A 27,515-nucleotide genomic window follows, 5' to 3' on the forward strand; every position below is an offset into this window, starting at 1 on the left:
GATCCCAGGATCTTGTGCTCCTTTCTGAGATTCCACTAAACTCATCTTTAGTAAGACTCAGTCATAACTTTATGCCATTGATATATGAAAAACAAGTTTCTTAAGGTAAGCACAAGTGTCCCCATTTCATATCAGGTAACACTCAAGCCCAGAAAACCTCAGTTGCTGCCTCAGACACCAGAATTGTCAAGGTCAAAAACGAACTAAGCTCTGCTGAGTTCTGGTCTTGGGCTCTCTGTGTCAGTACATGACAAGGATGGATAGGAGATGGGTTATCTTGAGGGCCAGGCTGGGTCACAGGGCTTGCTTGTGTACCACATTGTTCACTGCTGTCCCACCAACCATGGCCTGTTTATCACCAGGAGCCCACCTTGGCCTGCAGGTGGTAATTTCTGGGGGCTGTGCCCAGTTAGAACTGGAGAACTTGTGAGGAGTGGCAAGTCTGCTGGGCTGGCCTGGCTTAACCATTGCCTGATTCCCTTTCCTGAGCAGATTAGTACCGTGTATCTCAAGGTCACTTCTATCTGGGGCAACTCTGTGTTAGGAGATCCTAGGGGCTAAAAAGTTTGAGGATACTATAGGGCTCATTCTTAGGAATTTGCCCCTGCAACATGCCCAGGGCTAAGCTCAGGGTCAAGGTCAGTCCTGGGATTATTGGCAATGGGTACAGAACCTCAGTGGTCAGTGAATACAGGAGCAGGAGAGCCATTCAGGTCATTGTGGAGACACCCCAGAGCTCTGTGTTCTGAGCCCACAGCTGGACAGGGCTCCTTGTCTTCTGTCATCCACCTGGGAAGGATGAGCCTCTGGGGTCAGTAGCCTGTACTGCGGTAGATGCTGCTGTACATGGTTGTAAGGTAGCCATCCAGTACCTACTGTAGGGCCACATGCACACTGCAGAGGGCATAACCACATTGTGGCCATGACAATTGTGGAAGGAACCATTTATTGCATGAAGAATAATGAGCAAATTAATCATAAACCAGATTTTTCTCTTCAAATATTGCTACATTTTAAATTTGCGGTTTAGTTCTTGTGAAATTTAGACTCTTTACAAGAATTGCAATGAATAAATGAATGAATAAAAGAGTATTATTTACTTCTCCTTTTTCAGTTTGGTGTCTGAATCTTTATTTTGCAGTCAATTGTTGAGTTACCATGAATAATAAGAATGGATTCAGGAAATATCAACTGGGTAACAAAAGACCTTTATTCACATAGGAAATTCAGGCAGGTGGAGTGAGGTGTATAAAACAGGAGGCACCCACAACAAACTCAGAGGTCCTCCTCTGAGGTGTGTTTGTTATGTGGACCAGCTAGAAGTTCCTCCTGGGCTAATCTTCGGCATATTAGATTATCCCCCAAGGGCTCAGGCCATACTACTGGCACCTACCTGACTGAAAGAGTTTGATAATCTCTGGTGCTGTTTGCTTGGGTGCCATCATAGCTGGTCTGCAGTTGTATGGGAAGAGAAGCGGCTGGTCATGTCTCTGGGCCTGGCATGGGGCACTGGGAGGAGCCTGCCTGTGCAGAAGGGAGGCCTCAGTGAAGGGGGCCGTGGGAGGGGAGACCATGAAGATGAGAGAGATTGTGAAGGAGTGAAAGGGCTCTGCAGCAGGAGGGAGAAGCCTGGGGATACTGCAGGGAAGGAACTGAAGTAGTGATGACCAGGCTCCAACACTCCTGCACTTTGCTCTAGCCCAGACCAAAATCTGGGAGCCCCATTCACTCAATCCAGATCCCACCCCAGCATCCACTTGGGATAGCATTCACAAGTCATTTCTACCCAGGAGGGAATGAATACTGCAGTTTGGGCCCACTGACCAAGGAAGTCTCAGCCCTACAGCTAGAGAGGTGTGTGTGTTTGTGTGTGAGTGCGAGTGTGTGTGTGTGTGTGTGTGTGTGTGTGTGTGTGTGTGTGTGTGTGTTTCCCTCTGGAAATCTCACATGTTTCTCCCTTTTCTATGGTCACTGTCATTCTGCAGTGAATGTGTGTTGGGGCTATGGACAACTTTTATCATCTTAAATATTGGACCCAGGACCCTTGTGCCCAAGAAGATATGGGAACAATCAGAAACTCTTTGCTTCAGGACATTCCTGAAGAGCAATTGTATACAAACAGTTGGCTGCTCTGAGTTCACACTTTTTACCTAGACAAATTGTTCAGTTATCAAATAAATGTTTAGTCATCAAGACTCAATAATTGTCTCATAATGTCCTCTGAACCTTTGCTATTGTGGCACAGATGTGACTGAATTTCAGTTTGTTCCTTCCTTTTGAGACATACATGAATCCACTCAAGTGCAGAATCCAAACCTTACTAATATCTTCCAATGACACCCCTCTTCCGAGGTACCAGGATAACTGTCTGAGGGTTAGTCTCCCTTAGTTCCCTTAGACTTGCTGGTGCTTGACTGACATAGTGGTGCTGCAGTCCTAAGAAGCTGGCAGTTCATATCATTTGAAATGCCCTGCTCAGGTCAAAATAGAATCAGCTGAGCCTGGAGAGGCCCAATAAACAAGGCCCCATCTCTCAGGAGTGTGAGGGCAGGAGCAGAAGTGGAAACATCCATATGTGTGGCAGGCTCTTTTCTCTCACTGTGACCAAGGCAGGGAGAGGCCATGGTAGCCAGGCTGGTGGCGGGTTTTTTTCTCCCTCCCCTGTCTGCCTGTGTCACTGTGAGCAGCACAGTCATTCCACTCCTGACAGTAACAACCTTGTTCCCAGTCTGGGCCCCACTGATGGTCAAGGTAGCTGTGTTTCCTAAGGTAGAGCCAGAGAATCAGTCAGGGATGCCTGATGGGCTGTGGCTAAAATTGTAGATGGTGGAGATGACTACTACAGGGGCCTTGCCTGGCTTCTGCTGATACCAGTGCACCAGATAACTGCCAATGCTGTTGCCCCCACAGATAATCCTAGCTGTCTGTTGTGGGCCACTGACACTGAGGATAGTTGTGTCACTTCGTAGGATGCCAGGGAGTCTGCAAGAAGGAAAAAAGAAGTTATATTCACGAACATGAATGAACAGTTCCAGGAGATCCCTCTCTCAGGCTTGGATGAACTTCATGGATTCTCTTTGCCCACTCCCCCCATCAAACACAGCACCAGTGGCCAGGGGGCTTGAGTGGAGGATGGAACCTTTGAACACTAGAGCAAAACTTCCCGTTTCCTAGCAGCTGCATCTCCTCAGGCTCACGTAGCCCCACCCTGCAGGAGGTTCCAGAGCATCCTGCCCACCACAGGCAGACCTTGCTGGGCTGAGTGTCAGGGCCAGTTTAGTTCCAGAGTCGTGGAATGAATGGGTGGGTGAGAGCCCTGGAGCAGCACCTGTGCAGCGGAGGAGGTCAAAGAAGAGGGTCATCCAGGCTATTGTAAATATGCCCTCAAGGCTGCTTCCTGAGGTCCACATTGGGCTGGCTTCCTCCCAGGGATCTCTTATCCCCTTACTGGGATATGTTGCACTTTATGTAAATCAGCCTGCACTCTGGGCTGCTGCTGAAGGAGTTTTATTTTGTCCAGAGCAGTGCTGAGCCCTCAGGACACAGACAGGAATAGAGTAGACCTCTTAACCCCACCCTCAACCCAAGGGATGCTCCTTCACCAGCTGGTCTCAGTCTGGCTGACATCTCTACCCCATACTGCTTTCTTGCCTCAGTCCTCTTCTGCCTTGGCCATGCAAAACTTGACAGAACTTTTAGAAGGCAACTGTGAGGTGCTACTCTGAGAACTACTCATAAAGCTAGATGGGACACACTAAGGAAATGCTTTTGGAAACCAGAGACCTGCTGGTTTGGGAGCTGCCCTCAGATGCTGACAGTGACACAGTTACCTAGGAAGTGCTTTTGGAAGTTAGCATGATGTATTTGTTGATCTGCTCTTGGGAGTTAGTAATGATGTGCCTGATGAGAAACTGTTTTTAGAAACTCATAATGGAACACTTGCCCCTGAACTAGTTTTAGAAGTTAACCCACTTGATGTGTCTCTGAACTAGGTTTAAAAGACAGTAATGGCAACTCTACTTCCGAGTTTCCAGAGGAACCCAGCAAGAGTACCTCAATCTCTGAGCTGCTCTGAGAAGCAGGGAATGAAGAACATTCCAAAGCACTCTTTTCAGGTGAGTTACTTTGTTGTCTGGAATCAGTGGATTGGGTCATGTGACTATTCACTCCCGATTTCTACAAGGAAAAAACTAATGATTCTGAACCACACTGGAGTTTCTGATTCAGAAGCTTCTCCAGATCCTAATGTTGTTTCCTGATAGGAAGTGCTGTTGCTGCTTTGGCTGGAAACAGATCGATCTTCCTCACTGATAGAGCTATTCTGACAGGAGATGCCAGAGTGCTGAGTGTGGTTGCCACTACTCTCTGATTTGGTGGATGACCCAGAACATGCAGAACTGTTTCTGTCTGAGCTGATGTATGTTCTGTTTTGGCAAAATTTTTTTGCAAGATCTCACTCAACTGCACAGTTGTTTTTTTCCTTCTGTGATTCACTTTTTGGATTGCTCTTCTTCCCCTTCTTGGCAACCAGTTCGTCTCTGTATGGATTGGAACATCTGTCACTTTGATGCCTTCAGCCATACTAAGAATTTTATCCATAACTTTTTAAGGGCACCCGCAACCAGGGAAGATGTGGTTTGCCCAGGCCATAGAAAAGGAGATAAGCTGCTGCCTCTGTGGATTGCAGTCTGGTCTTGGCATCCACAGTTGCATCTGTGTTCTCAGAGGCAGCACCACCCACAGGGGCCAGGTCCCTGATGTTGCGGAGCAAAAACTCCCATGGGTGATGCCAATGTTTGTCAGTCTCCCCTTCGCAGTTCAGCTCCTCCACCCAGGCAGCCACCAGCAGGTTCAGGCTCAGGTGCTCCATGTTAGGCCTCCATGTTAGGCCTGCAGGATATGGAGGACACCAGCAGACCCTGAAACCCTCCAGAGAACGGACCCCAACAGACGAACCTCCCACTTCCCCCTATCTTGTCTTGAACTGATTTCTTCCACCACACTCTTCGGCCATTATGTTCTCCCAAGGAATGGAGTCAGCTGTCTATGGACTGACATCTCTAAAACTGTGAGCACCCAGAAAAATTTCTCCTTCTTTAATTGTGCTAGTCAGGTGGTTTGGTTTTAGCAGTAAAAATGCTAACTAAAACACTGAGATGTTCTTCTCAGGGAAACTCTGGTCTTCTGCATGACAGAAACCTGCTCATTGTGTGCTGTACATTTCCTCTTGAATATGAGCATCACAGGTGGAGCTCTAACAGTCATGCTAAGGTCTTAAGATCACCTGAATCCAGGATTTTTGAGAAGCGAGGTCACTGGTGATAGGAAAAAACTGCTAAGGGGGAGATCTGTGAACCACCCCACCACCCAACAAACACAGGTTGTCCATATTTTGGAAGTGCTCCAGTGGTTTCCCATTATTCCCTTTATTCAGTTGAATGCATTTCCTCTTTTATATCTCTGGATTTTCCTGTGTAGCTAGAGATCTATGTGCCTGATCCAAACTTGTTCAGGGATACTGCCTGTGACAGGTAACCCATATTGTAGGTCACCCAGATATCTCCTCATGGCATCTCTAAGAGTTGGGCACATGCTTGTGGGTGGAGAGCCATGTTTTGTGAGGAAGTCTCTTTACAGGAAGGTTGAACCCCTTCAGGAGCCAAAGGTTGATGGGGCATCAGCTGTCCAGATGTTAGGACTGTTCTTCCTGAGACTTTATTCCAGAGGAAGTACACGATTTTGGTTTAAGGGCTATGTCTAATTGCACTTGTTGGGGTAGGTCTTGGCAGCAAAACACCCCAGTGCTCTACCACATCATGATTCTTGGATCATATGCTTCCTATTTACTTGAAATGGCAAGTATGGAGGAAAATTTGGTGAGACATATGCACTCATAGAATAAGAAATAAATGATAAGAAGATTCCTGTCCTCATATTAGCAAAAATGATTAGGATCTAGTTGTTTTCAACATTCTGATTCATCTTTCAAAAAATAAAGAGCATATTATTACATCCTGTGCTCCACCAAGAAAAAAAAGGAAGTACTGGCGGTGAATCATGTTTCCGGAAACAGCACATTTGCACTGGGGACATTGCTCCAATGCAAGTATTAGGAATGAGGAAAGTTGTACAATTGTACAGAGTTTGAGTCTTAAAGCAGGAAGTTGAGCAGCAGTGCAGGCAGAGGTGTAAGTGATATTGCAGTTTGACCCTATGGCAGTGTTGAGATGGCAAAACTTTTAGGAGCTGGAGCTAGTGGATGGTCTTCAGTCATAGAGGGCATGTCCCATCAAGGGGATAATGGAATTCCAGTTCCTCCCTCTTTTTCTCTTTTCCTTACCTGCCATGAGGTGAGCAGATCTTCTCTGTTATGTACTGCCCAACAGGATGGACTTCCTTACTACAGGTCCAAAGCAATAGAGTTATGGACCAAAACCTCCATAACTGAGAGGCAGAATAGATCTTTTATCCATATAAATAATGATGGAAAGCTAATACAGCAGGAATGTAGAACCAGAGTCTTATCCCTGCATCCCCCCTCTTGTAACCATCTCTGCAGCCTCCAGCCTCCCCCCTACATAAAAGCTTCAAAACTCTCTCTCAGCTCCCCACTGCTGGTTTCTGCTGCCCCCTACTGGACTCTCCCCTTAGGGTAGCATTCTAAGCAGCTGGATGGAGCGTTTGAAGTTAAAGAATTGAAATTGCCCAAAACCCCTCTGTCCAGTTCCAGGTTAGCTCCATCCCAGGTATAAAATGTCTGGTCCCCTCCAAGGTCTCTGGCTAATACTGGTCAAGTCCCAGAAACAGAATTTACACAAAGTTGCTGTATATCTTAGGCAAGTAACCCTCCCTCTCTGTACCTCCACTAACTCACCATCTGTAAGTCTGTGACATCTACAATGGGAGAAGAGTCTCTCCCAGTTTCCTGGGGAATAGCTGATATAGGGCCACTCTCCTCCCCAAGGATCACCAGAGGAGCCACGGTTCTTAAGTTCTTGGAGGCCCTTCCAAGGGGGCTTGGATCTACAGAGCCAGCCCCTAACTAATAATTCTGAGAGACTCAGAACCATCGTTATGTCTCCAGACTAATACTCAGTCATCCTCTGCCTCAGAATCTCCAATTCCCCACTCTCCAGTGGGAAGATCAGATGAGATGAGAAGGACCATTGGAGATATCAGGGAGCAGGAAGCTGAAGACATCTGGGCCTGGGAAGGATGAGTGACCTACAGCCACAGGCAGAGTCTCTGGGGCCTGTGGGTAGAAATCAGGCAGAAGGAGGCTAGGGCAAGTCCTTCTGACATGGGAGCAATTAGAAGGGTTTACCTACCCTTTTTCCCCAGGAGAAACAAACCAGGATCCAGGGACACTGAGAAAAGGGCCAACTAGACCCAGACGCCTCTGTCAGTGCCAGAATTCAGCTCTCTGTGTATCTCAATCTGGAGCAGGGGAGGGCCTGGGCATCTAGAGCTGCAGGTGCAACAGCTGGGGAGATCCCCAACCCAGAGGATCTCCAGGATCCAGCCAGACCCGGATTTCCGAATTTCTGAGTGTGGTCACCATGTGAGGATGTGGTCTGCGGTGAGACATCTGCTGCAGGTGCAGGGGCTGGTGAGGGGAGGGAAGCTGAGGATTGGGGGAGGCATAGCTGGGGATGCTATGTTTAGGGACAGTCCCTTTTTTTCTCCCCGAGACCTGGGACTATCCCTGTGGGAAACCACAGTTTCTGAGTTCTGAGCAGTGGGAGAGTCATGTCTATATGGGGGTGCTGTGGAAGGAGCAACTACAGCCCAGACTCCCAGGATGGAACCTGCCACCAATTCCCAGGATGTGAGGAGCCCAAGGCCAGAAGCAGGAGTGAGACATGCACCTCAATAGAAGAGAAGCTGAACTAGATCAGGGAACTCCCAGGGGCTCCCCTGAACCCTGCATGACATCTTTTAGGTCACATTGTTCATCTACAAGGTCAGTGATGTGCGGGCTTTATTAGCCTTCAGCAAAAGGCCTATCCCTCAGAAAAGGAGAAAACAACATTATGGAATGGAAAGATCCAGCCTGGAGATCCCTGAAGCTGACCTGATGAATTGAGGCAAATCATTAAGTCCTGATCACCAACCTTGACTTTATCTCTTTCTTCCTTCTCTTCGTGTTCTTCGTTGATAATTTTAACGATTCTGAGAATTTACCTTATTCGTGAGCTAAAATGCAAGGCTGCCACAGTTTCACTGATGCTGACAGAACACACAAGACTCCTAGATTAGAGACAAAGAACAGATTGTCAAAGCAATAGTAGTTGCCCAAAAAGCAACATTTTCATGCACTATTTCCACAAAGTCATGCAAAAAAGGACAGATGATGCTTCTGCCTCTGAGCTTGGGGGCCCCAAATCTTTTACTTTGAAAAATAAGCATACCTGTTCTCTGCTCCAAAGGCAAACACTATCTCTACCTTCCAAGGTAGAGATACACAAACAACCTTGAAAATATTGTCCAGAATGAAGGTATGGTATTCAATGCTTTTACTCAAGAGACATGAAGCAATGCAGAGCTTCATGAACATTTTTTCCTGACAATCATGATCTATATCAACAAAGGGAAATCTCATTTACACTACCACATCCCATGAATATGATTATGAATATATTCTTGCCTGAGGGATATAGAATCACTCCCTGAAGGGAGGGTCCTTTTCTGATTGAAGAGAGAGCCAGACAGAAGCTGGCCAGGCTTGGCCAACCCAGCCAAGAAAGGGTTGATCTAAACTGGTCAGACTGCAGTGTGTAGGAGCCAAGCCTGGGAGACTGATCAGAAAAGCCACAGCCCTGCCCCCTCCCCCTAACATCAAGTCTTCTGGGACTCCTGGCCCAATGAGTGCTCAGCTAATTTCCAGAGCCTCTCTAGGCCCCTGGGAGACAGCCACAGACTCATGACCCCCTTGGGGAACTAGGGAAAGAGGGCAAAGTGGGGCAGGAGGGCCCCACCCAGGGCCCCAGGAGTGGGACCAGACAGGTGGCTGCCCTGAGAAGAAGTTGGGCCCTGGATCCCTACCATAGCAGGGCAATTTGCAGATGTCTCTCTGCAAGAAACTCCCAGGAATATCAGCTATGGGTCCTGGAGTAGGCTAACTGAGGACGGGGACTAGAGTCAGTCTACAGTGAAGACAGAGCCAAGGGCCTCATCTCATGGACCTGTAAATATCGAAGCAGTCACTGCCAGTAAGATAAACAGGTATCCCCTCTATGGAACCCATGTCACAGAGGTGCCTCTGACCCTGAGAGCAGATTAGGCCCCAGGTAGGCCACAGAATACTGTACCTTCCTACTGCTGCTGGACCTGGTGGTAGATGCCCATGGTAGATGCCCCCAACTGCACCATCTGGGAGCTGGACCCTGGGCCCAGGAGCCTGACAACAAAGCAGTTTGTCCACCTGTAGAGCCTTTGGAGCAGGTAAGGAGTCTTGCGGGGATGTCGGAGTCCCAACTGGAGCTGGGAATGTGTGATAGAGGAGGGCAACAGAGGTGGTGAAAGGGGTGAGAAGGAAGGATCAGCCCAAGAGGAGGGGCCTGAGACACCGGCCTAAAGTGCTGATATTTTGTCCATCATGGATTTGTTTGAATTAATTTTCAAAGTATTGAAGTATTCTTTATCTTGTTTCCTTGGTCTTTTTGCACTGATAGTGCCTCATTCACTCCCCCTAGTCCATTGGTAGTATCCCCCATTTGCACAGGGTGCAGGCTTTCCAGTCCTCCTCCTCTCCCCTTCCTCTTGACTGTGTTCTGTCTCTGCACCCTTAAGTTTTGGCTGAGCCACTGATGTTGGGGAGCAGGGATCCAGTCTCCAGACCCTTAGCCAAGGATACTCAACCAGGGCTGCATCCTGGGGTTGCCTCCTACCTGGAGCTGTGGCTACATGATCATGTCTTGTATTTTGTGGCAAAAAGGGAGGTGCTGGGGATTGAACCCAGGGCTTGACCCATTTTAAGCACCTCTCTACCACTAAGCTACATTCCCAATTCTATCCTTGTCTAAGAGAAGGGATGTTCTGCAAATCCCTCCCCTGAGAAAGGAGTGAGAGTTTGGCTCTCTCCCCCAGGGATATGCACTCACTGCCTTGTTCACAAGCACTTCCTGGGGGCCAGGTCTGGAGACAACAGAGAGGGCAGGCCTGAGCCAAGAGGACCTGTCTAGTCATGGAGGACAGATTTATGGCCAATTGTAGGAGCAATAAAGAGAGAGAAGGGATGCTCCTTCTGTGGGTTGATGCCCAAGCTGGTTTCACAGGTGAATGAGTGCTGACTAGTGATGGGGGAGCCTAGCAGTTGCACCAGTGCTCCACAGAGATGGGAGGGGGCAGGCGCCAAGGGAGGTAGGGAGCTGCTGGGCTGAAGCAGGTGGAATGCCTAGGTCTGGGGCCCAGGACTTGGTTCTGCAGTCTGGGTGCAGGCATTGGGGGATTTAAGTGGAAGATCATCATAGTCAAACTTGTGTTTTGGAAAAACTGGCTTGGCTTTGGACGCTAGTGTGAGGCCAGATTTGAGTCTTGGGACAGATATACAAGACAGAGATGGGACAGCGACAGAGGTCTGGGAGGTGGTGAACTGGGACCACAGCCTGCTCTTGGGTGTGGGAGAATGCATGGGCCCACTTGCCAAAATTGCTATGAAATTGGTGAATGGATTTAAAGCAATGATACCTGGGAGAAATGGGCACTTTCATGGACTGTTTATAAGGGTTTCGATGTACAACAAATTTAGCAATAGGCAGCAAGTCATAAAAGAAACTGGGCTCATCTAAAGTGTGTAATTCCACTTCTAGAAATTTATCCTAAGGGGGAAAATAAAGCCATAACCAAGATTTACAAACAAGGATGTCTAGCTCAATGTTATTAATAATGGGACAAAATAACCTAAATATCCACGAGAAAAGGTGTGACAAAGCAGTGTAGTACATTCATCATAAAGCATCTTACACAAACCTTCAAAATTATATTTCTGAAAGATAGAATCTGGCAAAAAGTTAATGCTTAATAAAATTATTATTGTCATGAAAAATAAAGACATCAGTTTCATAAAAACTATTTCAGAAGCATCTCTAATAATGAGAAAATGTATTTTTTAAAATATAAGTTGGCAGTTTACAAATGTTACCAATGATGTTCTTAATATGTATGTGCATTTTCAAAAGTCTGTCTGAAATTCTTTTTAAAATGTTCAATAGTATGTCTCTGACTGGTGGGGTTTCACTTAACTTCAATTTTAGTTTTATAGTTTTCTGACTTTATGCACTATTTCATTTTTGTCTTCTAAAATAATTCCAATAAAATAGTAACATTTTTGTAAATATATAAGCACTTTCTGTAAAAAAAAGAAATATACACAAGTATATTACATACAGAAGTATATAAAGCGAACATCTATTATTTTCTCTTACCATCTCCTTCCTACTTACTGTCTTTCCCCAAAAACCTTTCTCCTTTCCATGACCACTGTCATGTTGATCTGCATAGTTAGACTTTTTCATTGTATGTTCATCTTTGAAAACACTCACACACACATATGCAGTATTGGTATTGAGATTTTATTTTTCAAAAATAAAGTCATACTCTGTACCCTGCAATTAACTTTTTAAGCAATCTACTATTGAATTTTCTAGATTAGTCCATATGGATCTATGGTATTCTCATCAATAGCTATATAAGGAAAATTTGGATGAACCAGAATTTTATAATCACTCCCCTTTTACCAATCATTTAAGTTGTTATCACTAGAAAATGCAAAATGACAATTCACTGAAAATCTGGGGGTGGGGTGTGAATATAGTGTACTTCTGTATCTCCAAAGATTAAATATCTAGAAGTGGAAATTCTGGATCTCAGAGGAACTCCTTTGCAATTTTGTAGGTAGTTCCAATTTATACTCACTACAGTGAATGACAGTGCCCTTTCTCCTACATTTTGCCAATGATGTGATATTGCTGATCTTTCTTTACCTATGTGTTCAGAAAAAAATGGAATGCTTGTTGTTTTATTATTTATTTGATTATAGGTGAAATTTTTATCCTGTCTTATTTTTGACTAAGTTTATTCCTCCTGTGAATAAGGTATCATGTTGCCTGCTTTTTTTACTCAGTTGCTTGTATCTGCTTATATTGTCTACAGAAACTTAACCCCTTGTTTAGAAAATGTGTTGTAAATATTTTTCCTTGGTCTATTATATAACTTTTGTTTATGAGGTCTTTCACCATAAAGTGGTGTTAATTTTATTGTGTTGAATTGGTTTAGCCTTTTCTTGATGGTTTCTGTGATCCATGCCATGTTTAGAAGGTTATTTTTATTTTCATATGTTAAAAACATCCTATTTTATTTTATTCTAGTACTTTTGTTGTTTTGGTGCATGTGTGTTTAACTTTATCTGATATTTGTATACATAGGAATATAACTTTATTTGCCAAATGAAAAGCCAGCATCAGACATCTGTTGAATATAAATGAGAATTTTATGAAATGCTAAACTACAACTTATCACATTATCTCTGTAGTTCTCTTGATGTATTGATTTATCCCTGCATCCTTCTACTTTATTTTAATTATTTTAGCTTTATACTATGTTTTCGTATCTGCTAGGGAAAGAACCCATCGTTGTTACTGTTTTTCAAAAGATCCACACCTATTCTCTATCTTTCTTACTGTTGGACTTTGGAATCAATTCCCTAGTTCTTGAAAATCATTCTTTTGGTGTTATGTTTGTAATTTCATGGAATATATGATTAATTTGAGATGAACTGATACCTTTATAATACTCAGCACTTTTATCCAAGAACACAACATGCTCTTCTCCATTCACTTGCTTTTATGTCCACTAGTCAAGTAGTTTTGTATTTTACTCATTGAAAATCTAGTGCATTTTATGTTACTTGTTTATAAGTTTTTCAAATACAATTTTATTGAAGTTGAAATTGTCCCATAATTTCATATCCTAAAGTGTTACTGCTTATGTATCAGAGAAACCTAGTCACTTTTACATGTTACTCTTATGTTCAGCCATTTTAATTCTTATATGAGTTCTAACAGTTCAACTAATTCTCTTAAGTCAGTTGTATTTTTTTTTAGTAGACTAATACACCATTTGCAAGGAACAATTTCTCTCTTTTTCTAATACGTATAACTTTTCCCCCTTCATCTCCTTTCATTAGCTAGAATCTGTTGAATAATGAAAAGTGAGAGTGAGAAGCTTTCCTGGTTTCTGACTCAAATGTTTTTTCCTTTAAGTATGAAGGTTATTATAAGTTTTAGAAGACACTTTTAAATGAGTTGAGGAAATTTCCTTGGATAACTTAATGCAAGGATAAATGTTTGCTTTCTTTATTCAGAAATGAGTTGGATTCATATTACTATTACACTAAATTATGTTTCAAAAATCTTATGTGAATGCCTTTAATACAACAATTGCCAAATAGTCATGCTGCTAAGGTTAAAACAATGGTGGTCTCAATGCAATGCATAATCTTCCAATCTAAATATATTATCTTTATTTATAAAGATAAAATTAGATTTGGCAAAGCTATCATCAATTCTTAGAGTATGACTCCTATAATTTTCTTTTTCTTTTTCTTTTGAATATACCATATGAATGGTATATTGTGTTGTGGTATAATGTCTAGGATACACGAGGTGATTCAATGAGGGGAAAGCATTCTAAGATGACTCCAGGCCTCTGGCTTGGAGACAAATTGCTGAAATGAGGACACTTCAGAGGATCAAGTTTTCAAGGAAATTAATTTATTTGGAACCTGTTGAGTTCAAGGTGCCTATAAGACATTTAAGCAAAGATAGGTTCAGGAATCAAAATATATGTAGATCTGGAGCCCAGAAGAAAAGTCAGAGCTAGAAATAGGGATCTGGGACCCCTGGGCAGTTGTGGAAGTATATGATGAGGGTCCAATCAGAAACACTGGGAAGGATACAGAGGAAACAGCACCTAGGCAATAGTCTAGGGTCATCAGCTATGCATAGTCAGGGAGAAAAGGAAGCTATGGGAGGAAAAGAGTGGGCCATTTCCACAACCAAGGAGAAGAGAATGACCAGAAAGGGGGGATTCTTATAGAGACATCAGGCTAGGACCTGCAGATTGAGACAAGAGCCTTTTAGACCTTGACTTGAGAAGTTTCAGGAAAATATGAGGGTAAGAGCTAGGGAAGTCCTACCATGTTCAGCAAGTGAAACAGTGCCTGGTGTAGATGGGTGTTTCACAGCCATTGTTGGATGGATGGATGGATGGATGGATGGATGGATGGATGGATGGATGGATGGATGGAAAAATGTAAGAATGAATGGATAGAAAGAGTGGTCTGAGAGACTGAGAAAGGTTTCATGAATATGGTGGGACTGAGCTATCTCTATAGGTAGAAATTCAAGTAGAGAAGTCACCATGTGGAGGTGCCTTAAATCAGGCATGACCCAGTGTCTGTGGGTCCAGGGAAGAAGTTGTCATGGCTGGATGATTGGGAATTTTCTAAAGGAGACTCAGAGGCTCTAAAATGAGGCCAGGAGAGATTGAGCAGGTCCAAGCCAGCTCAGGACTGTCTCACATCACCCAGTCACTTAAGAGTATGCATCACTGAGGGATTTTCTTAGCACCAACTGTACTTAGCCTTTCTATCAGCACTGAGAACCTCAGAGATAGGGGACACACATGGGATGTCTCCAAGGCCATGGGCAGTACATGCCTGGGACAGGGGAATGAGTCTCTGGAGGGCCAGTCACCAACCCGCCGTGTGCCAAGAACAGAGCCCCACCCGTCATGCCCAGCAGGTTTATACTCTTGCTCAACCCCCAGGGGGCAGACCACAGGTGCTGGCCCCATGGGTTTTGGTCCAAGCCTCAATCACTGTGTTATGTCTTCGGCGATGGGACCCGGCTCTCGGTTCTAGGTAAGTGGCTCTTATGATCTTTCTCAACCTGTCCCATACCCCTACTGTCTTAGGAAAGTCTATTTTCTCTCTCTAAGGGCTTCTTCCCCTTTACCCTCCCCAGTTTTAAGGACAGACTACTTACCTTTCTCCGTGGGATGTAGGGGAGGTTGGTGGTCTTGGAGTAGCCAGCAGGAAGGGTCCCAAAAGCAGAAGCAGCCACCTTCAGATTCCAATAGTTGAATATAGCCTTGTCCTAGAGGCCTGGGCTGGAGACAGGGACAGGGGTCCCTTCCCCTCCTCTGGAGCAAATGACCAAGTGGGGACCAGGGATTAGGACTAATTAGGGGCACTAGGACTTAGAATTGAAAAGCCCCCGGAATCTGAGTTGAGGGCTGGATATTCATCCAGTTTGGGAATGCTTCACAGGAGGCCCAAGGACATGGAGCTGTGACCCCAGCCTCTGGGAACTCAAAAAGTCACCCTAAGTAGAGACCAAAAAAAGAGAGAGATTTGGCTCACTGTAGGCTGCACCTGTTTGGCCCTCTAATGAGCCAAGAGGGCAGAGAGATTCAGAGACAGATTAGACTAGAGTCCAGCCCTCCCAGGGTGGTCCTCAGAAAGAAACAAAGATGCCTCTGTTCCTGGAGCCCCTTAATCCTGGGTTTGAGACCTTGCTTATTCATCCATCAGACTCCTTCCTTAAAGGGCATGTTAAACTCAGGAGATGAGAAATGAGAAAGCAAATAGAAGGGTCAGAGAACTACTTGGTTGCTAGGTGAAATCAAGAGCCATCAGAAGCTGTGAGGGTGGGTGAGGGTTTCTGTGCCCCACAGTCTGGGAGCAGGGAGCAGTCCCAAGAACACAGCAGAGGTAAAGGGTCTTATAACGAGGAGATGGCAGATTTGGAGGAGCCCTCACTTGTCTGGGTAGAGCACAACCCCGTGCCAAAAGAGCTGAGTGGACCAGACTGGCGTAGAACCTGATGTCCAAAAGGACAGGAGGTTTCAGGAACCCTGTGAACTCAGTACAGGCTCAGGGCTTCCACACACACACCAGAATAATCCTTCCATCCTGGATGGACCAGGAACATCCCTCAATTCACAAAGGAGGTTCTGGGCACTAGAAGAATGAAGTGAGGCAGAAATCTGGGCTGTGGTGGGGGTTCAAGAGGTCAGGGTCAGATTCCAAACTCAAGACTTCAGACCAGGGAAGAAGGAACACAACCTACTCTGGTGACAACTGGTAAACTAAGGCTACAAAGGGAAGGGTCACAGACCACCTGGGAGAGGTGACTTGAAAAGGGCTGTCTGCTCACCATGGGGCTTAAGTTCACAAGAAAGGAAAGAAAAGGGAAGGAGAATCCCTGAGGGGACAAGACAACCACAATGTGAATGATTGCAGAAACTTTGGGGTCATCCCCAACACCCGGGCTCTCCTCTGCTGAATCACACCACTTCTCTATCCACACAGGTCAGCCCAAGGCTTCCCCCTTGGTCACTATGTTTCCACCCTCCTCTGAGGAGCTACAGACCAACAAGGCCACACTGGTGTGTCTGATCAATGACTTCTACCCGGGTGCTGTGACTGTGACCTGGAAGGCAGATAGTACCACAGTCACCCAGGGAGTGGAGACCACCCAGCCCTCTAAACAGAAAAACAACAAGTACATGGCCAGCAGCTACCTGACCGTGACACCTGACAAGTGGAAATCTCACAAAAGCTTTAGCTGCCAGGTCACACATGAAGGAAGCACCGTGGAGAAGAGTGTGTCCCCTGAAGAATGTTCTTAGGTTCTTGACCCTCACCCCACCCTCAGAATTCTGGAAGTGAAGGACCCTGCTGAGGGACTCCTTCTTCCCCTAGCCCTCCTAGTCCTTCCCTCTGAACCCACTGACTGCTCAATAAAATACTCCATTGTCAATCAGAAATTTTGCTCTATCTCATTTGTTCTTATCTCTTATTTCATCTGCAATGGCCTTAGAGTTCTCATTGCAGAGTGAAGGGAATACTGGCACCCGGTAGGAAAGTAGGTGCCATCTGGATTATCTCTTGGCATATAACCCCAAAAGGGACCTTCCTCAACCAGACACCCTTTTCCCCAACTCTCTACTGTCTCCCTAAGCCCCCAACATGCAAGCACACCAGGTAGGTCTCAAATGTTCCTCAATCCTAAATCTCATCAATGAAGACATAATCGTGTATCACTTCACATTTCTAATGTGCCATTGGTGACTGGTCATGTCTTTAGGCAGAAGGGTTACTGCTCAGGGACCAGGTTAGTTCCATTGTGAGATGCCATCTCCTGGTCATCCCATCCACCCAACCCACCAGAGTCTTGGTGAGTTCCTTATGCTGGTGGGGACTGTGAGCAGGAATTTCATCCCTATAGAGTGACCTTGCCTACCTGGAAGGGACAGAGACCCAGTAAGAGGGATACAGTTTTCCATAATGAGGAATTAGGGAGAAATGAAGCCCAGCTGCAGGTTAGGGCAGAAACATGAAGGTAAAGAAGACACTAGAACCAAGGTCATGGTCTTAGCAGGAACAAAATTTGAACTTTCCATTTCTATATGAGGAACCCTTTTGGGAGACTGTTAACCAAGTGAACTGTCCATAGTTTGCCATCACCAGGGAACCATGGAAAGGTTTGGAAAATAAAACCTACATGTGCATTTCTCAGGCTTTCACATTGCATGTTAGCTAAGTAAAGATACACCTCCTGCAGTAGGGAAAACAGTTATTATAATGAAACAATATTTTCCACATTGTGTTGACCCTCTTCTCCACCCTTGAGAGTCCTGTAGTACTCTGAAAAAGACTCATATTTTATGGAGCTATTTAAGGGAACATAGGGTAAGGAGGTCACATACTGGAATGATCACTGTATGATCCAACAGACGTGCGGTCAGGTTGAAGGTTGACAATATCATGGAGTTGGAGTGAAACCAATGAAAAAGTGGACCATAAAAGTAAGGCTCCAGAATGGAGAAGGTTTATGTTTGGTTGATGGTGAGAGTTGGGTGATGGTCAGTCTGTATTAGGAGGAAATTGAAATGGGTAAAAAATATATGGAAGAAATTAGGCAAATTAGAAAAGGTACCAAACAAGGCACAGAACCAGTATTCATTGATTGTCCCAGGAACGCTGTGTCAGAGATGAATTAAGGACAAGAATTGGGTTCAAGTCAGAATAAATCAGGAAAGGATGAGTGTATCAAAATAGCTACAAGTAAGGTCTAGCTTCCAGGGAAACTCAGAGCCCCCAAATTCTCTATCCCACAAGGCCCACTCCCTTCCTATCTCATGTGGCTCAGACAATCATGAGCACCTCCAGCCCAAAGTCAGAAATACACTCTCAGGGGCCATGACCCGTGGGCTAGGTAACCTAAGTATGCATGCCCTAGTTGTCTCTATTAGTCCTCTGTGCCCCAGCTGCTCACAGAATTCCTCTTTGAGTGTCCAGCTCATCAAGAACATGACAACTGCTCTCATCAGAGCTGCCAAGTCAAGGATACAACTTGAAAAGACATGGAGTTCTGGAGTCATAGTGGGACAGAGAAAGGGGTCCTCTAGGAGCTTGCTTGTGGCCACCCCTGATCCCAAACCCCAGCTTTAATACCCCTCGGCACTTAACTGACCCCACTTCATGGATGTAGAACTTGAGACTATTCAATGCCATATCAACAGCCTCAGTGGGTACAGTGCCAAGATCCACCCCATCACAAATCACTGCCCCAAGACTAACCTCCTCTTCATTTTAAAAATAAATTTCTATGATGAGAATTTTCAACACAAAAATAAAACAGGAATAATAATGACCCCCGTGGTCTCATTATCCACCCATCAAAATTAGCAATTCATGGATGATCTTGATCCACCCACAAGAGAATAACATCTTCCTAACAAGATATTTTGACATAAATGCCAGACATCTTGTATTTTCATCTGCAAATATTCCACTTCTGTTCTGGAAAGATGAGACATAACTATATATGATTATCAAACCTAAGCAGAAATTATCAATGATATCTTAATATCAAGAGACAATCAGGGTCTCATAAAATCCCTCCCAAATGTCATACATGTATTTACATAGTTCTGAGGACAGTGATATTGTTATTTGTGGCTGTTCCTCTGTGTGTAGGAAGATGAAATGAGGGTCAAATGGTGCATTCTGCATGTGTTCTTGATCGATCATCACCTGCCATAGTCTGCATATCCCCCTGCTTGCTCCTTGACAGGCAGGAACTAACAGGAGCTGAGTTGTTGGTCCTGGGACTTTCCCAGGTTACCTCGCAGCCCAAGGCCTCCCAGGATTGTCATCGAGGATTACCATTTCTTCCTTTCTCAAAAAGTGGATCTTTCATAGGAAGATGAAAAGGTAGAGTTGACATTTTGGTGAGACCTTTTCCCAGGATGATGACTCCTTCTGAGAAAGGCATAATGTACAAGTCCTCTTTCAGCAAGGGTAACTTCCCTTCAGGCAGGTTGCCCAGTTCCATTAGGGCCTGCCTCAGCACAGATGCAGCTGTTTGGGGGAGGGTCAGGGCAAGGAAGAAAGGGGTTTTTGAACGAGTCTGTGTCATAGTGTTGGGTGTTCGGCGGAGGAACCAAGCTGACCGTCCTAGGTGAGTGACTTTTTGCCCTCTTTCTCTACTCTCCCTAAGTATTGGGACAATTTTCTGCTTCTTTATTCTTTTTCTGTGTTCTGTATCTGTCCTGGGACAAGCAGTCTCCCTGGATCTTAACTCTGGGGCACTGAACTCTTCCCTTTCTGTTCAGACCCTCATGACTGCCTCAGTGGTTCATAGGCAGCCCTTCAACCTCTGACTCCAGAGGAAGGGGACTGAAATGAATGACCTACTAAGATTCCATTGTCTATTTGCCTGTCTGTCTGTTTTGGCATGCTGGTCCACAAGAAGTGCTCTGTTCTTTTCTCCCTGTTGGGCACCATTCTATACAATTAGTTTGTGAGGGGGTAAACTGAGACCCTATCTAAGGGGAAGAGATGTTAAGACATATTGAGGAACTGACAAATGATGAATTTAAAAAAGACTTAGGACACTGAGGACTAAGACTGGGGAACATGTCATAACTCAGCCCAGGCATCCTGGACTGTAAACACAGGATCAAAGGTCAGGAAAGAGGTAGGAGGTGAAGGGGAACCCCAAGCCTTCAAACATTGCCGGGGCAGAGCCCAAAGACACATTGGGTTTCAGGAAACTTAGGAGGAAGAAAATAAGAGGAGACACTGGATAACAGAGAGCGAGGAGAAGGGTAATTGAAGATGATAGTGTCGGAGGTAGGTCTCCACAGGGCACTGCAGAAGCACAGGTTCTTGAGTTTATGTATGAACAAGTCGCAATGCAGGAAACCTACAGATCTGGTCTGGACAAGGAATTCTGGCCCAACTCTGCAAAAGAAGTGAGGTCAAGCCAGACAGACTTTGATGAACAAAGGCCCTTACCCCACAGCAGAGATTCGAGGGGAGACACACTGGGGTGAACATGGGCTCCTTAGTAAAAACACTGGCTCTCAGAGCCAAGGTGTCAGGTCAGAACTGACCCACAGTGGAGCACACTGGAGTCCCAGAGAGTTCAGAGGATGGACAGAGACAACAGATGGACCAGATAAGGTGTCAGAAGGAGGCAGGGCAGGAAGGCAAGGGTGACAGAGCTGTGTGAAAGGCCATGGTCCAAGAGGTTCCAGGTAAGGTGATACACAGGTGTCCTGAGTTGTTTAAAGCCTAGGAACACAGGAATAGTTTGAGGAATTCCCCAACACACTCTACACCACACATGCTCCACCCCAGAGTCCCCAAACAAGAAGACCCTCCTCACACACTGAGGTTAGGGGCTCCAGGGTGGACACCAGGGTGAACACTGATCCCTTTTGCCTGTCCATCTTGCAGGTCAGCCCAAGGCTGTGCCCTCGGTCACCCTATTCCCACCCTCCTCTGAGGAGCTGCAGACCAACAAGGCCACACTGGTGTGTCTGATCAATGACTTCTACCCGGAAGACGTGATCGTGGCCTGGAAGAGAGATGGCACCAAGGTCACCCAGGGTGTGGAGACCACCCAGCCCTCCAAACAGACCAACAACAAGTACATGGCCAGCAGCTACCTGACTGTGACGCCAGACCAGTGGAACTCTCATGGCACATACACCTGCCAGGTCACTCATGAAGGGAGCACCGTGGAGAAGAGTGTGTCCCCTGCACAATGTTCCTAGGTCCCAGACCCTCACCCCACCCTGGAGCCAAAAGACCCCAGGGAAGTTTTCTTATCCCACACCTACCATCCCAGCCCTTCTCCCTCAACCCAGCAAACCCTCAATAAATATCCTCATTTTCAACTGGAGAACACTGTCTTGCTTCTTTTAGTTTACACACTCCCCACCTTAACTTTGACCATCCCCTCAGGTGTACACGATCCTAAGACCTTGAGACAAATGGCCAGGAAAGACTTCTGACATTTCCCTGGCAGATTCTTTTACCCTCACTCAAACTCCACAGAACTTTCTACAGCAAGGGAATGGCCCTCAGCAGGAGTCCAGCCTACACATGTTCACATGTCCACCCCTGTGCTTCCTGCTCTTGTATGGACTTGTTCACCTCCCCACTCTCAGGGGCAATCTCTCCTTGGATCCTCAAGGCCTCCAGGAGAATGCCTGAGGTCCCTTCCCTGGAACAGTCTGAACATCACTACATCCTCGAGTGTCCTTCCATCTCAGGTCTAAGTCCCCATCACTGAGTCCATCCCTTCTTTGTCTCCCTTCCCCCACCTGTAAATCCCTGTCCTTAGAGTCTAGAACCACTCACTCTTCCTTCCATGTCCGCCCTGCTCCTAACTCCTCAGGGACACTACAGCACTGCCCACTCCTTGCTCCATAGCACTTATTAATAGAATTCTCAGTCCATTAACCCTGGTGATTCATCCTATACTCCTGTCCTGGTGCCCCTGGTCTAGAAGTGTCCCTGATTTTCCCAACTGTATTCATGCCTCCTGAGAGACAGGGATCAGTATTGCTTCTAATGGACCTAAGTGCCCTAAGGTTGTCAGTGAGTCTAGTGTGGTCAAAGTCAGTATCCATATTCTGGTATTTTGTCATGTGCTTGTGTGTAAGCTGATGCACCTTCTTAACAACTTGGTGTAGGCTCCCAGCTGTTGTATAAGCACACACACATAAACATATATACCTATGAACACACACCTTCCCACACAAAATGCATATAACAAGCTTATGCACTTACTTACTCATTGTTATGCTGAGCTTCTCTCTAAGAGAATCAGGAAGAGTCCAGGTGGCGGGAGAGACAGTAAAGCCCCCTGGGGTCATGAAAAAAGATCATCAAGTGTCCTCAGTGTCCCAGGCTATGTGTCACCATGTAGGTCACTGACAATGGGGAAAGGCAGGAATTTTCTGTACAGAGTCCAAGAGAGACACAGAGAACAGGAGAAAGCTGGGGAAGGGCTCTGCTCAGGGAGCAGCAGGGGACTTTGGAGGCCTAGGGAGATGCTTGTTGAGGGGGACACTTCAAGGATTCCAAGCTGCCAGTGTGTGTCCAGGTGTGAGCTCTATGAGTTAATAGACCAGCACAAGGAAGTACATTGAGGCCCTGATGTTGGGATTCCACTCTGCTTATGTCCTTCCCATGGGGGTTTCCATGTGTGTCTCTAGGCTGTAGATGTACCCAGTGATGGTGACAACATGAACATAGGCTGATTGCTTCATGTGTGCACAAAGGACATATTGGAGCAAATATGTGGACAGGTGCATGTGTAAACCAGAAGGAGGTCAAGGGGAAAGCAGAAATCCCCACACTTAGAGCTCATGGAATAAACTCTACTGTGAGCAAGGGAAATCTACCAACCACTATCCAGGAACTCCCCTAGGTAATTCCAGTTCTGAAGAAGCATCCATTCAAGGAGGGGCTGCCCCATGGAAACAAGAAACTCAAACAACACACCTTCAGTATAGCCCACCAAAGGCAAGGCCAATGGACCTCAGGAACCTGCAGTACGATCTGGGAACTTGATAAGAAATATGATTCTCTATCCAACCCCCAAATTCCCATTCCCACTCTTTTCCCTGTCACTACCTCCTGGCTGACAATGTGGGGGCAAACAGGACCCTCCTCACAAGTCCCAGTTGCACACAGAGTACCCAGCTCCATCATCTCTGTATAGGAAATAGGTTGCTCCCCTCCTGCTCTTCTTCCCCATCTTCATCCTCCTCCTGTTCCCTGACATACCCAACACTAACCCACCCAGGTCATCCAGATTCTTCCCAGGAATACCATTAGCTGAGAACACTGATTTCACACACAGAAATCAAAAATAGCAGAAATAATCAGTGTTAAATATTATCTTGTGGTTATATTCTTAAAACTGCTGCCTTGTATTTCCCTTTAATTAAGATCATCATTAAAGATTTATATTGCCATTTGAATATTATATTATTAGAATATTATTATTAGAATATTACATGATGGGGTTTGTCCAGTATATTCCTGGGACATAATTTTGAGTATTCTCTGAAGATTTAGGAGAGAACAATAAATCTTCAGAAACATGGACTTATTTGAGTTGTCAAATATCTATAAACATATATACGTGTGTGTGTGTGTGTATATTATATATATATAAAAATCATTATTCAATCAGTAATTTTAAGGTACTCATATTGCTTCTGGAAATTATAAAAAATATATAAAGATGAGGAGAAAGTGACCCATAACCCCATCATCTTATATAATTTCCATTAATTTTTGACAGATTTCTACACTTTCATGTTTTCATATCATAATAAAAGATAAATATATGTAATTTTTTTAAAAGGAAAGAAAGAAATCCCCTCCAACCCTCGTCATGACTCAGAGTGGTCATATTCCACAGCTTCAAAGAGGTGATATTCCAAATCAAGAAAAAGTGACAAAATCTCACCCACCCATGGCCTGAGCAACCTCTGTAAAAGGAAGCTGAACCCTGGGCCGCTGGTGCAGCTGCAGGTGGGTCTGGGTCATGGTGCAAAAAGGGGTTTATGTAGAGATCTGTGTCACAGTGTGCTGTGTTCGGCGGAGGAACCAAGCTGACCGTCCTAGGTGAGTGACTTTTTGCCCTCTTTCTCTACTCTCCCTAAGTATTGGGACAATTTTCTGCTTCTTTATTCTTTTTCTGTGTTCTGTATCTGTCCTGGGACAAGCAGTCTCCCTGGATCTTAACTCTGGGGCACTGAACTCTTCCCTTTCTGTTCAGACCCTCATGACTGCCTCAGTGGTTCATAGGCAGCCCTTCAACCTCTGACTCCAGAGGAAGGGGACTGAAATGAATGACCTACTAAGATTCCATTGTCTATTTGCCTGTCTGTCTGTTTTGGCATGCTGGTCCACAAGAAGTGCTCTGTTCTTTTCTCCCTGTTGGGCACCATTCTATACAATTAGTTTGTGAGGGGGTAAACTGAGACCCTATCTAAGGGGAAGAGATGTTAAGACATATTGAGGAACTGACAAATGATGAATTTAAAAAAGACTTAGGACACTGAGGACTAAGACTGGGGAACATGTCATAACTCAGCCCAGGCATCCTGGACTGTAAACACAGGATCAAAGGTCAGGAAAGAGGTAGGAGGTGAAGGGGAACCCCAAGCCTTCAAACATTGCCGGGGCAGAGCCCAAAGACACATTGGGTTTCAGGAAACTTAGGAGGAAGAAAATAAGAGGAGACACTGGATAACAGAGAGCGAGGAGAAGGGTAATTGAAGATGATAGTGTCGGAGGTAGGTCTCCACAGGGCACTGCAGAAGCACAGGTTCTTGAGTTTATGTATGAACAAGTCGCAATGCAGGAAACCTACAGATCTGGTCTGGACAAGGAATTCTGGCCCAACTCTGCAAAAGAAGTGAGGTCAAGCCAGACAGACTTTGATGAACAAAGGCCCTTACCCCACAGCAGAGATTCGAGGGGAGACACACTGGGGTGAACATGGGCTCCTTAGTAAAAACACTGGCTCTCAGAGCCAAGGTGTCAGGTCAGAACTGACCCACAGTGGAGCACACTGGAGTCCCAGAGAGTTCAGAGGATGGACAGAGACAACAGATGGACCAGATAAGGTGTCAGAAGGAGGCAGGGCAGGAAGGCAAGGGTGACAGAGCTGTGTGAAAGGCCATGGTCCAAGAGGTTCCAGGTAAGGTGATACACAGGTGTCCTGAGTTGTTTAAAGCCTAGGAACACAGGAATAGTTTGAGGAATTCCCCAACACACTCTACACCACACATGCTCCACCCCAGAGTCCCCAAACAAGAAGACCCTCCTCACACACTGAGGTTAGGGGCTCCAGGGTGGACACCAGGGTGAACACTGATCCCTTTTGCCTGTCCATCTTGCAGGTCAGCCCAAGGCTGTGCCCTCGGTCACCCTATTCCCACCCTCCTCTGAGGAGCTGCAGACCAACAAGGCCACACTGGTGTGTCTGATCAATGACTTCTACCCGGAAGACGTGATCGTGGCCTGGAAGAGAGATGGCACCAAGGTCACCCAGGGTGTGGAGACCACCCAGCCCTCCAAACAGACCAACAACAAGTACATGGCCAGCAGCTACCTGACTGTGACGCCAGACCAGTGGAACTCTCATGGCACATACACCTGCCAGGTCACTCATGAAGGGAGCACCGTGGAGAAGAGTGTGTCCCCTGCACAATGTTCCTAGGTCCCAGACCCTCACCCCACCCTGGAGCCAAAAGACTCCAGGGAAGTTTTCTTATCCCACACCTACCATCCCAGCCCTTCTCCCTCAACCCAGCAAACCCTCAATAAATATCCTCATTTTCAACTGGAGAACACTGTCTTGCTTCTTTTAGTTTACACACTCCCCACCTTAACTTTGACCATCCCCTCAGGTGTACACGATCCTAAGACCTTGAGACAAATGGCCAGGAAAGACTTCTGACATTTCCCTGGCAGATTCTTTTACCCTCACTCAAACTCCACAGAACTTTCTACAGCAAGGGAATGGCCCTCAGCAGGAGTCCAGCCTACACATGTTCACATGTCCACCCCTGTGCTTCCTGCTCTTGTATGGACTTGTTCACCTCCCCACTCTCAGGGGCAATCTCTCCTTGGATCCTCAAGGCCTCCAGGAGAATGCCTGAGGTCCCTTCCCTGGAACAGTCTGAACATCACTACATCCTCGAGTGTCCTTCCATCTCAGGTCTAAGTCCCCATCACTGAGTCCATCCCTTCTTTGTCTCCCTTCCCCCACCTGTAAATCCCTGTCCTTAGAGTCTAGAACCACTCACTCTTCCTTCCATGTCCGCCCTGCTCCTAACTCCTCAGGGACACTGCTCAAGCCCCCATAGCTTCTCTCTGTCATACTCACTGCAAAGACCTCTCAACCCTTAGATTCTGGTTACTCACTCCACATTCCCCTCTGTGTGCCCCTGATTCCACACATATCTGGGCTGTTTTTCCTTTTTCAAAGTCCCTTGTAGACAGGCATCAGCTCTACACTCTATTGTCCCCATTATGGCCAGCTCAATAGTTCCCCACCTTTAGTTACTTATATTCAGCTGTTCATGGCTAGTCAGTGGGAGCTCCAGATTACAGTCAAGTGTTGGATTCCAGCCTTATATCTTGCATCAGTCTTTGAACTGTGTCCTCTCATTAGGAGCTCTGTAAATATCTATTAAACTGGTTATTATTGCCCTGGCAGCCCTACACAGTGGGAATCTGAGTATGAGACAAATGAATGCACATGTGAATTCCCAAACATGTACCCACATAACTTACCCACACATACATATATACAAACATGCTATATTGGCCATCCTTCTGGGGCTTAAAATGTGTACCCAGGACCCTCCCAGGTGCTTCAGCTCTACACAGGTCCCCAGTTCCACTTTCACTAAACATAAACATGCCTCTCTCTTTCTGCCCAGTGACACTCCCCCAGATGAGCTTAGCTGGGCACACAGTCCCTTCCCGGACCAGACATTAGCAGAGAAACCAGATGTGAGGTACACATATGCCTCCTCCCCATCCCAAACCCTTTTTAGGTGGATGGATTCTGTGTACCTAATACTGTGTGATTCCATGGAAGGAGGGGCCCCCCTCTTATAACTCTCCCATGCATTAGACCTGCCCTCTCACTAAGTGGCTAGCCCCTAGATTCACAGTACAGCTGTAGGTGGGCTAGGCCTGGGGACAAGAGGGGCTGGAGTTCAGGTCTGTGTCACTGTGTTATGTATTCAGCGGAAATACCCAGCTAACCACCATTGCTGAATCTTCCTCTTTCCCTCTTCTTTTGGGTTCAGAATGAAATCTAGGTAGATTTTTCTCCCTTTTCTATCTTGTTGGCACTGAAGTTTAAATCCATCTGGAGATCTGTAAACTTTCTCTTCCTTATCTGGCACCTCACCCCCTCCAATATGTCCCCTCTTCTCAGGTACCTGTTGGGGTAGGATAAGATGATTCAAGTGACCTTGCTTAGGCCTCACTATGACTCCATCTTTCTCTCCAATTAATATTCTTCCCTAAATGGATGAATGGATGTCTACTTTTCCCCTTTGGGTCTCTTAGCCTTGGGTCCCAGAGGAATAGGACAGTTAAGCTGGGC

General features: G+C 45.8%; 2 protein-coding genes and 2 gene segments (V, D, J or C); 3 read left to right on the forward strand and 1 right to left on the reverse strand.

The window, feature by feature from the left end:
- Positions 1-21,266, forward strand: part of LOC306667255 (immunoglobulin lambda-1 light chain-like) — a 759,848-nt gene extending 738,582 nt beyond the window's left edge. For both annotated transcript variants that reach the window (XM_079149747.1, XM_079149748.1), the window contains exons 3-4: positions 19,495-19,532; positions 20,816-21,266. In XM_079149747.1, the coding sequence (XP_079005873.1) occupies positions 19,495-19,532; positions 20,816-21,135 (358 nt within the window). In that variant the 3' untranslated portion in view covers positions 21,136-21,266. The remainder of the gene's footprint in view (positions 1-19,494; positions 19,533-20,815) is intronic.
- The window catches only part of RSPH14 (radial spoke head 14 homolog), a 239,423-nt gene continuing 213,167 nt past the window's right edge, over positions 1,260-27,515 (reverse strand). The window contains exon 8 of the mRNA XM_079149734.1: positions 1,260-1,524. Within this exon, the coding sequence (XP_079005860.1) occupies positions 1,380-1,524 (145 nt within the window). The 3' untranslated portion in view covers positions 1,260-1,379. The remainder of the gene's footprint in view (positions 1,525-27,515) is intronic.
- LOC306667268 (immunoglobulin lambda constant 3-like) lies at positions 16,282-16,833 on the forward strand. The segment is given in 1 exon: positions 16,282-16,833.
- Positions 23,775-25,738, forward strand: LOC306668902 (immunoglobulin lambda constant 6-like). The segment is given in 3 exons: positions 23,775-23,834; positions 23,953-24,007; positions 25,291-25,738.

Source organism: Sciurus vulgaris (genome assembly GCF_902686455.1).
Source record: "Sciurus vulgaris genome assembly, chromosome: 8".
NCBI classification, from domain to species: domain Eukaryota; kingdom Metazoa; phylum Chordata; class Mammalia; order Rodentia; family Sciuridae; genus Sciurus; species Sciurus vulgaris.